The sequence below is a fragment of the Chiloscyllium punctatum genome, chromosome 37, assembly GCF_047496795.1.
Source record: "Chiloscyllium punctatum isolate Juve2018m chromosome 37, sChiPun1.3, whole genome shotgun sequence".
NCBI lineage: Eukaryota > Metazoa > Chordata > Chondrichthyes > Orectolobiformes > Hemiscylliidae > Chiloscyllium > Chiloscyllium punctatum.
Genome location: NC_092775.1, coordinates 52,733,874 through 52,745,890, shown reverse-complemented (window position 1 = coordinate 52,745,890; position 12,017 = coordinate 52,733,874). Strand labels below are relative to the sequence as shown.

Here is a 12,017-nt window from a genome sequence, read left to right as displayed (position 1 = left end):
GTCCCTTATAGTCAGAAGCCAAGGCATTTATAATGGGAAACAAAGAAACAGTAGAAGAACTGAAACCCTTTCGCTAAGATCCTCTAATCTATCCTGTCAATTTGCACATCATACTCTAGTGTTTCCCTTTATTCAGATTCAGGACCCGAGTATGGCATTCAACTATCACAGTCTTCACCTGATTCAAGAAGTCTAGAAGAATATCTTGTCCAAGATAACTTGTTTTCTGGTTGGTTCCTCAATTATGTTGGTATTATAAAAACCCATCAAGTACAAATGCTGGGAAATCCTCCTCCACAATATTATTCTAATTTGGTTTGTCCAAAATATACGTAAATAAAAATCTTCCACGGCTACAGTTGTATCTTTATTGCATGCATCACTGATGTCTTGTTTAATGCCTCCATCTTCACTACTATTTGGGGCCCAAGAGATCACCCCTAATGTGTGTACCTTGCTGTTTCATATCTCCACCCAATCAGATTCCACATCATTTTTTGTCACTATTGCATTGCTTTTAGTCTTTTAGTAGCATCACCACCGCACCACCCCTCCTTTGTTGTCTGTCCTTCCTAAATAATTAATACCCCTGGAATGTCTGGATGTTTAATTTTCCTCCTTCGCCACCCTGCAGCAATGTCTCTGCAATCACCATTACATAGAGTCTTGTCCGAAACGTCAATTTCGCTGCTCGTTGGATGCTGCCTGAACTGCTGTGCTCTTCCAGCACCACTAATCCAGTATTTGGTTTTCAGCATCTGCAGTCATTGTTTTTACCTCAGAGTCATAACGATCTACAGCATGTAAACAGACCCTTTGGTCCAACCCGTTTATGCCGACTAGATATCCTAAATTAATCTAGCCCCACTTTCCAGCATTTGGCCCACATCCCTCTAAACCCTTGCTATTCATGTATCCTTTTAAATGTTGTAATTGTACCAGCCTCCCTTGCTTCTTCTGGCAGTTCATTCCATGCATGCACCACCCTCTGTATGACAAAGTTGCCCCTTAGGTCCCTTTTAAATCCTTGCCTTCTCACCCCAACCCTATTCCCTCTAGTTTTGCACTCCCCCAACCTAGGGAACAGACCTTGTCAATCCATGCCCCTCATGATTTTATAAACTTCTAGAAGGTCTCCCCTCAGCCGCCAACGTTCCAGGGAAGATAGCCCTAGGCTATTCAGCTCAAACATTCCAACCCTGGCAACATCCTTGTAAAACTTTTCTGAACCCTTTCAAGTTTCATAACATCGTTCCTTTAGGAAGTAGACCAGAATTGCACAAAACATTCTAAAAGTGGCCTAACCAATGTCCTGTACAGTCGCAACATGACCTCCCAACGCCTATGCTGAACACTCCTACCAACATACTAAAGCATACTAAAAGCTTTCTTCATTTACCTGAGACTCCACTTTCAAGAAACTATGAACCTGCACTCCAAGGTCTCATTGTTCAGCAACACACTGTAGTTCCTTAACATTAAATGTGTAAGTCCTGCCCTGATTTGCCTTTCCAAAAAGTAGCACCTCACATTTATCTAAATAAACTCCATCTGCCACTCCTCGGCCCATTGACCAATCTGATCAAGATCCCATTGTACTCTTCGTTGTCCACTACACCTCCAATTTTGGTGTCATCTGCAAACTTACTAATTGTATCTGCTATGTTCATGTCAAAATTATTTATATAAATGACAAAAAGTAGCAAACCAAGCACCAATCCTTGTGGCACTCCACTGATCACAGGCCTCCAGTCAAAGAAAGAAACCCTCCACCACCACCCTCTGTTTTTTACCTTCGAGCCAGTTCTGCATCCAAATGTCTAGTTCTCCTGTATCCCATGAGATCTAACCTTGCTAATCAGTCTCCCATAGGGAACCTTGGTCAAACGCCTTACTGAAGTCCATATAGATCACATGTACCACTCTGCCCTCATTAATCCTCTTTGTTATTTCTTCAAAAAACTCAATCAAGTTACTGAGACATGATTTCCCACGCACAAAGCCTTGTTGACTATCCCTCATCAGTCCTTGCCTTTCCAAATAAGTGTACATCCTGTCCCTCAGGATTCCTTCCAACAACTTGCCCACCACCGACATCAGGCTCACCGGTCTATAGTTCCCTGGCTTTTCCTTACCACCTTTCTTAAATAGTGGCACCACATTAGCCAACCTCCAGCCTTCTGACACCTCACCTATGACTATCTATGATACAATTATCTCAGCAAGAGGCTTTCCTAGATTCCCACAGAGTTCTAGGGTACACCTGATCAGGTACTGGGGATTCATCCATCTTCATGTGTTTTAAAACATAAAGCACCTCCTCCCCTGTAATATGGACATTTTTCAAGATGTCACCAACTATTTCCCCCACATTCTGTATCTTCCATGTCCTTCTCCACATTAAACTCTGATGCAAAATACTTGTTTAGTATCTCCACCATCTCCTGTGGTTCCACACACAGGCCGACTTGCTGATCTTTGTGGGGTCCTGTTCTCTCTCTAGTTACCCTTTTGACTTTAATGTATTTATAAAAACGCTTTGGACGCTCCTTAACTCTATTTGCCAAAGCTATGTCATGCCCCTTTTTGCCCTCCTGATTTCTATTGCTACTGCCTTTATACTCTTCTAAGGATTCACTTGATCTCTGCTGTCGTATGTTTCCTTCTTTTTCTTGACCAAATCCTCAATTCTTCTAGTCATCCAGCATTCCTTGCACCTACCAGCCTTGCCTTTCACCTTAACAGGAACATACAGTCTCTGCACTGTCATTATCTCATTTTTGAAGGCTTCCCATTTTCTAGCCATCCCTTTACCTGCAAACACTTGCACCCAATCAACTTTTGAAAATTCTTGCCCAATACCATCAAAATTGGCCTTCCTCAAGTTCAGTACTTTAACTTTTAGATCCTGTCTATCCCTTTTCCATCACTATTGTAAAACTAATACAATTCATTCACTGGCCCCAAAGTGCTCCCCCACTGACACCTCAGTCACTTGCCCTGCCTTATTTCCCAAGTGTAGATCTAATTTTGCACCTTCTTGAGTAGAGACATACACGTACTGAATCCGAAACTTTTCTTATACAGATTTAACAAATTCCTCTCCATCTAAACCCTAAACACAATGGCAGTCACACTATGTTTGGAAAGTTAAAATCTCCTAACATTACCATCTTGTTTTTCTTACAGATGACCACCAAATTTGTTTTACAATTTGCTGCTATTAGGGGGTATTTAATACAACCCAATAAGGCTATCACCCTTTCCTATTTCTCAGCTCCACCCAAATAACTTCCTTGATGTAGTCCCAGGAATATCCTCCCTCAGTACAGCAGTAATGCTATCCCTAATCAAAAATGCCACTCGCCCTCCTCTCTTGACCCCCTTTCTAACCCCATTTATATCCTGGAACATTAAGCTCTCAGTCCTATTCATCCCTAAGTCACATTTCTGTAATTGCTGATACCCCAGTCCCATGTTCCTAACCATGCCTGGAGTTCATTGGCCTTCCCTGTTAGGCCTCTTGCAATGAAATATAAGCAGGTTAATTTACCTCATTCTCTGCTTTGTTCCTTCCTGCCCTGTTTAACTTGCTCCTTTTCCCAACTGTACCAGTCTCAGACTGACCTCGTTACCCCATCCCTCATCTTACTAGTTTAAATACTCCCAAGCAGCTCTTGCAAAGCTCCCTGCCAATATATTAGTCCTCTGTCAATTCAGGTGCAATCTGTCCTTCTTATACAGGTCACTTCTACCCCAGAAAAGATTCAAATGATCCGAAAATGTGAACCCTTCTCCCCTGCACAAGCTCCTCAGCCACACATCCATCTACTTTATCCTCCTATTCCTACCCTCACTAACTCGTAGTACCGGGAGCAATCCAGACATTACTAACCTCGAGGACCTCCTTTTTAAATTCCTGCCTAACTTCCTATATTCTCCCTTTAGGATCTCATCCTTTTTCCTTCCTGTGTCCTTAGTTCCAATGTGTACATGTCATGAGTTTTCCCCAAGGAGGTGACAAAGAGTTTCTGAGGAAGTTTTGAGAACACCTCAGTCTTAGATAAAAACAAGAGGAAAAATAAAAATAAAATACTGCAGATTCTGTAAATCTGAAAAAAACACCAAAGGATGTTGAAAAACACTCAGCAGATTGGACACCAACTTTAGAGAGAACAATGTCAATGTTTCGGGTTAATGATTTTTTGATAGAATGTGGAGAAACTAAAGATTTAGCAGATTATAAACAAGTACGGCAGCTTGGAAAAGGAGAAAGGAATGGAGTAAATTGCCATCTATAATTCCTCTACAGTCATCTCTCTTTTTATGGATTTGTGCCAATATCATCTCCTCTAGCCTTCCACCTTCTTTTGTCATTTATCCTCTCCGCCTTCTACATTTCACAGGAATTCCTTTCATACTTTCACTTTACCCCTTTCTTTTATGTTTATAACCCATTCTCTCAAACTTTCTAGTTATGATGAAAAGTCACAGATCCTAAACATGAACTACTTGTCTCACCACTGATGCTGCCCTAACTTGGTGAATGCTTCCAGCACTTTATTTTGTGTTTTACATCAGATTTTCAGCATTCACAGTACTTTGCTTTTGCAATTTGGGCACCTGCTGACGAGTCTGAGACTGGTGGTTATGATGGAGAATTACGCCTGAACCTCTGGAGTGTGATTTGATGTGAGACCACGTAAATTGGGCCTGTGGAAAATACCAGAATCTGAACAGGCTTGGCACAGAAGTTGGTTCCAAAGCCTAGAAGAGACTGATAATTTAACACCGAGTTTATGAGACATTTAAAGGAGTATGTCCATTTGGAATTCTCTATCCCAGAGATGGATGCTCAATTGCTTAGATATTTTTGGATGCTCATGGAGTCAAAGCACATGGCAAAGAGGCAGAAAAATGGAGTTGAAGCCAAAGATCATCCTTGACTATATTAAATGGTGAAAGAGGCTCACTAGACCAAATGGTTAGATCCTGTTCCTGTTTCTTATGAGTATAAAACTTAGCTATCATACAATGACATGAAGTGGAAGCTTACCAAAAAAGGCAGTGCAGAAAGCAGCAAGACAGAGAACACCATAAATAAAGGCATCACCATTAGATCAATTACTCACATCGTTGGCCCAGGATCCAGCAATGAGAAAGTTTCCTGGTAACGTCGGAGGGCTAAACTCCAGGCAGCTGATGCTGTCATCAGGAGGAGACACCACTTCAATATCCTGTGGAAACAACACTGTTACATCAGAACACAACTGTTCAACATACTCGACATAATAAACTGTTGGTTGACTTTCTCTGCAGGATTTACACCAGACCTAGTACAAATGGAACTATTTTTCTATAATAGCCCAATCTATTTTGGAGCAGGCTGAAAAGCCTCCTCCTGCTCCTATTTTCTACGTATACAAACATTATACGTTCTTTCCTCCCTTCACTTGCAGTTGAAATCATGACTTGTTCCATTTCCTCTACAAATCCCTCAGCTTTTCTTTCCCAAGTCAACGAGCTTTCAAATGCTAAACTTTGCATCATTTGTAACATTATATCCTCGCTGATCTCCTCTTTGCTCTAGCTTTCACCTTTCTCTTAAATAGTAAGAAAATTGAATGTAGCATTTCAACAATGTAGCATTCAAATAAAAACATGAGTTATTTACAGACAACCTTTACAGAATCCTCTTTATTAAATCACACTTTGGATGGATCCATAAAGAATTTACCTCAAGAATCAAGTAAAACAAGATAGTGGAACAGACAAATAAAAGCAAAATACTGTAAATGTTTGAAATTTGAAACAAGTAGAACATTAAAGAAACTCAACAGGTTTGTCAGCATCTGTGCAGAGAGAAACAGAAGTAACATTTCAGTTCTGAAAAAAGTTACTGGACTCAAAATGTTAATGCTGTTCCTCTCTCCAAAATGCTGACAGACTTTGAGTTTCTCCAGCATTCTCTGTACACGTGAAACGGCCATTGCTCCATTTCTATTCAGATCTTCTCTCTCTGATGTCTTGAATTTGGTGCTGCTGTTTCTCCTACTCTACTTCAGGAGCATAGAACAGTCCAGCACAGTACAGGCCCTTCGGCCCAAGACATTGCGCTGAGCATTTACCTTCATTTAAGATCAACCTAACCTACACACCCCTCAATTTACTGCCATCCAGGTGTACTACTCCGCTGGCAGTGCATTCCACTCTCTACGTAAAAAACCTACCTCTGACATCTCCCCACACCTTCCTCCAATCACCTTATAATTATGATCCCCTCGTGACAGCCATTTCTACCCTGGGGAAAAATCTCTAGCTATCTGTGTGAAGTTTGCACATTCTCCCCTTGTCTGTGTGGGTTTCCTCCAGGTGCTCCGGTTTCCTCCCACAGTCCAAAAATGTGCAGGTTAGGTGAATTGGTCATGCTAAATTGCCCATAGTGTTAGGTGAAGGGGTAAATGTAGGGGAATGGGTCTGGGTGGGTTGCTCTTCAGAGGGTTGGTGTGGACTTATTGGGTTGAAGATCCTGTTTCCACACAGTAAGTAATCTAATCTAATCTACTCTCTCTCTGCTTCTCATTCCCTTGTACACCCCTACGGAGTCACCTCTCTTCCTTCTTCTGTCCAGTATGAAAAGCCTGAGCTCACTCAATATCTCTTCACAAGACAAGCCCTCCAATCCAGGCAGCATCCTGGTAAATCTCCTCTGCACCCTCATTAAAGTATCTACATCTTCCTTATAATGAGGTGACCAGAACTGCACACAATATTCCAAATGTGGTCTGACCAGGGTTACACAGAACTGCAGCAAAACCTCACGCTCTTAAACTCAATCCCTCTGTTAATGAAAGCCAAAACACCATACATCTTCTGAACCGCCCTATCAACTTGGGTGGCAACTTTGAGGGAACTATGTACGTGGATCCCAAGATTTAACCCTGTATTCAGCATTCAAATTCAATTTTCCAAAAACTTCACATTTATCCAGGTTGAACTCCATCTGCCACTTCTCAGCCCAGCTCTGCATCCTATCAATGTCTTGTCAGGATGCCTGCAATATCCCTCCCACTATTCACAACACCAACAACCTTTAGGTCATCTGCAACTTACTACCTCACCCTTCTACTTCCTCATCCAAGTCATTTATAAAAACTACAAACAGCAGAGGCCCAAGAACAGATCCCTGCAGGACACCACTGGTCACCGACCTCCAGACAGAAATCTTTCCATCCACTACCACTCGCTGTCTCCTTCCAGACAGCCAATTCTGTATTCAGACAGCCAAATTTCCCTGTATCCCATACTTCCTAACTTTCTGAATGAGCCTACATTGGGGAATCTTACTGAAAGCCATATACACCGCATCCACTGCTTGACCTTCGTCGACTTTTCTTGTCACATCCTCAAAGAATGCAATAAGGCTTGTGAGGCATGACCTGCCCCTCACAAAGCCATGCTGACTATCTTTAATCAAACTATGTATTTCCAAATAGTCATAAATCCTATCTCTTAGAATCCTTTCTTACCACAGACGTAATTCCCAGGTATTTCCCTATTCCCTTTCTTGAATAAAGGAACAACATTCGCCTCCCTCCAATCATCTGTACTACTCCAGTGGCAAGGGAGGATGCAAAGATCATTCCTCGCTTCCCAGAATTTCCAACACATCCAGTTTCTTAATATCAATCTGTTCAAGCCTGTTAACCTGGTCTCATTATCACCAGGTCCCTCTCTCTACTGAAGCAAAAAACTCGTTTAAGGGCCTCCCCTATGACTACAGACTCCAGGCACAAGTTCCCTCCACTAGCTCTGTTTGGCCCAACCCTGCATTCAATGCACATATCATTTCATTGAGACATTTAGGATTCTTAATGGGCTTGACAGGGTAAATGCTGGGAGGATGCGTTCTCTCACTGGACAGTCTAGAATTAAGAAGCTAAAAAATGTGTTGCTGGAAAAGCGCAGCAGGTCAGGCAGCATCCAAGGAGCAGGAGAATCGACGTTTCGGGCATAAGACGTTTCCAGCAACACATTTTTCAGCTCTGATCTCCCGCATCTGCAGTCCTCACTTTCTCCTAGAATTAGGGACTGTCAACTTAAAACTGAGATGAGAAGAATTTATTTTCTAAGAGGATTGAGAGTCCCTTGCCACAGAACTGTGGAGGCAGAGTTCTTGTGTATATTCAAGGCTGAGATAGATAGATTCTTGATCAGCAGGGGATTAATGGTTCTAGGAAAAATGCAGTGAAGTGAGGAATGTTGGATTAGCCATGATCCTATTAAATGGTAGATCAGGCCCGAAGGTGAACAACCTACCCTGCTTCTATTTCTTATGGTCAATCACCGGTTCACCACTCATCCATCAACAGCATCCTTAACATTCATGTGAATTATCTCTGACTGTTTCTTTCCCTCCTGCATTCCTACAATATGCTTTCCATTGACCTACATACAAAGTTATCACATTTATTCAGATGATTCCACTTCTCTGAGGAGTTACTGAAAAGATTAATTTCAAAACCCCCGCCCACCCCAGTTGAGATCTACACACATTAGCACACCAGTTCCTCCACACATTCATGCATGTTTGTTTGTAAGTCACATTTGTCCTTCTGTCCTACCAGCTCCCTCTTCTCCAGACGCCAATCTGCTAACAAATCAGTCCCATCAACAAGTGCCTTTTCCCTTTTCTCCATTCCCCACATCCAGCTGCCCTTTCCTTGGCATCTTTCATGCAACCACAAGAGATACAATGAGTGCCCATTTATCTTCACAATGCTTCTGCATCAGCACCAACTATTTCTTCCATTTGAGATATCAACCTCGCTGTCCCCTTTCTAATCCAGCACATTGTATTTGCTGCTTGCTATGTAGTCTTTATATTAAAAGAGACTAAATGCAGATTAGGTGTGTATAAGACCTACTTCTAATTCATTTTAACACCCTTGTTCAATATCTTTCCATGTCCTCCCCAACAATGGTCAATGTAAATTTCAGAATTACCTCATCATTCTGCTGGACAAACACCAGTCAACAAAACATGTGATCACATTTATGCTATTTTCAGAGCAGATTTTTCTTACTTAATATCCTTTATCTTAAAAACAGACACTTGCATTTTCTGTTTACAGACAATTTCACTTGTACAAATCATATACTCGTGTGAAATAATTCAGGTACAAAAAAGAAAATACCCTCAAAAGTTGTCACAAAAGATAAAAAGGTGCCTGTGTATTCATGAATATGCTATTAAAGGATTTAAAATACATACAACTTATATGATTAGATTAGATTACTTACAGTGTGGAAACAGGCCCTTCGGCCCAACAAGTCCACACCGCCCCGCCGAAGCGTAACCCACCCATACCCTACATCTACATCTACCCCTTACCTAACACTATGGACAATTTAGCATAGCCAATTCACCTGACCTGTACATTTTTGGACTGTGGGAGGAAACCGGAGCACCCGGAGGAAACCCACGCAGACACGGGGAGAACGTGCAAACTCCACACAGTCAGTCGCCTGAGGCAGGAATTGAACCCGGGTCTCTGGCGCTGTGAGGAACATTTTTAAAGAGTTTTGGATGTAGATTTGCTCGCTGAGCTGGAAGGTTCATTTTCAGATGTTTCATCACCATACTGGATAAAATCATCAGTGAGCCTCCGCTGAAGCACTGGTAGTGTAGCCCACTTTCTATTTATAAATGGGTATATTTATATTTCCAGCTCAGCGAGCAAACCTACATCCAGAACCTCAATCTGAGCTACAAATCTTCTCAAAACTCTTTTTTAAATAGCATAGGGCACCGCCACAAAAAGGGATAGTAGGATGAATGATCAAAGACTTGGTCACAGCCAGAGGTTTTAATGGTCTTCTCCAAAAGAGAAAAAAGCAGGAAGGTTTAGCAGCAGATAATCCCAGATCTTGGGGCCCAGACAGCTGAAAGCACAGTCACCACTGTTGGCTGAATTAAACCTGAGGTTGGCCAGAATTGGGAGAATGTAGAGATCTGGGAGAGTTTTAAAGCTAGGAAAGATTAGAGCGTCAAGGAGGGGTGAGACCATGGATAGGAATTTACCACCAAAATGAGAATTTTCAAACAGGTCCAAAGCCAATGTTGGTCAACAACCAGAAGGATGATGGGTGAATAGGATTTAGTCTGAGTGGGCAGCAGAATTCTGGATGTGCTGCAGTTTGTGACAGGTAAAAGACTGTAGACTGCCCAGGAAAGCAGTGGAATAGTCAAATTTAATGTAACATAGACACAGATGAAGATTTCAACTGCAAGTAAGCTGTGATGGGGCATTGTCAGGTGATGTTGACAGCGAAAGCATATCATCTTGGTTTCAGAACAAATGCTCATCTCAAACAGGATAGCAATCTTGCATACAGTCTGGTACAGCTTCAGACATCTGGCCAGGAGAAGGATGGAATTTGCGGCAGAGATGGTAAACAACTGCTTTAACAGCTTGGAGGAAATTTCTCCTCTTTAAATAATGGGTGTTGGACAAGTGGCCTGTAAGATGAAGGAACACAAGCAAGGCAACCATCCATCAAGACTCTCCACTATTCAATGAGATCATGTCTGAACTGATAAGTTACTTTCCTGGTTTTTCTCCATGATCTTCGATTCCCTTACTGATCAACATTTTATCTACCTCAGTCTTGAATATATTTAGCAATCCGGCCTCAAGAGTTCTTTATGATAAAGACGACCACAGATTCACCACCCTCATGAATCTCCTCCTCATCTTTTTCTTAGATGGATGAGTCCTTACTCTTCAGATTATGCCTTTTGAGATTATGAGCAAAGGTTAAGCAGGCTGAGACTAGACTCCTTGTAATTTAGAATAAGAGGTAATCTCATTGAAATATATAGAAATTCTTAAGTGGTCTGACAGGGTAAATGCTGAGAGGATGTTTCCCATCATGGGTGAGTCCTAGACTGGGGGCATAGTCTCAGAATTCAGGGGCGCCAATTTAAGATTGAGATAAGGAGGAATTTCTTCTCTCAGACGGTTGAGTGTCTTTGGAATTCCATGCCACAGGAAGCTGTGGGGGTACAGTCCTTGTGTATATTTAAGGTTGAGATAGATTCTTGATCAGTCGGGAAACCAAGGATTATGAGGAAAATGCAGGGAAGTGGTTACGAGGAATGTCGGATCAGCCATGAATCGCGAAGGGACCAAATGGCTTATTCCTGTTCCTTTTTTTTAATGGTTTTAATTTCTCCCACAAGGGGAAATAACTTTTCCGCATGTCCCTTAAGCACCTTCTATGTTTTGATAAGGTCACCTCTCATTCTACTAAATTCCAATGATGACAACTTACTGAATCTCACCTCGAAGACAGTTCCTCCATAACCAAAACCAGCCTAGTGAAACTTGTCTGGATTGCCTCCAATGCCAGTATATCTTTTCGAAGACAAGGGGCCCCAAAACTGTTCACAGTACAGGTCATTCTGCTTTAACGCAAGTTTTGTCAGTGCGAATAGGCTGTAATGCAGTTGACGAATTGTGGATGTTATTTGGATAACACAAAGTTTCTAATGAATGATACAGTGATTTCCTATTAGCAACCTTCTACAGTGCAATTTTCTATAGCGGTTTTCCATAGTGCAAGATTACAAAGGAATACAACTGACACATTGTAGCAGAACGACCTGTATTCCAAATGTGGTCTGACCAATGATTTGTATAGTTTTAGTAAGACTTCCCTATTTTTACCCCATGGGGTATGACTCTGTAACACAGGAGATCATGTTTTCAGATGGTGCTGCCAAGGGTCAGCATTTGGTTGAGAAGTAGGAGGAAGACATTTGAAAGCACCAGAGGGAGTGATGCAAGAAAGGAAAGATGAGCGAAAACGATTGATTCTCTTGCTGTGTTGGGACCAGCTGAGGTCAGTCCCACCTAGTCGGGCAACAGAGGGGCATCTCTGAAGAATGATGAGCAACTAACTGTGTTAAAGATGCAAAAAGATCAAGAGGGACCCTGGTCAGAACCACACAG

The 12,017-nt window shown here is 41.9% G+C and overlaps 1 protein-coding gene across 1 annotated transcript in view; it reads right to left on the bottom strand.

The window, feature by feature from the left end:
• The window catches only part of rae1 (ribonucleic acid export 1), a 41,447-nt gene that overhangs the window by 21,901 nt on the left and 7,529 nt on the right, over nt 1-12,017 (bottom strand). The window contains exon 3 of the mRNA XM_072556831.1: nt 5,133-5,237. Within this exon, the coding sequence (XP_072412932.1) occupies nt 5,133-5,237 (105 nt within the window). The remainder of the gene's footprint in view (nt 1-5,132; nt 5,238-12,017) is intronic.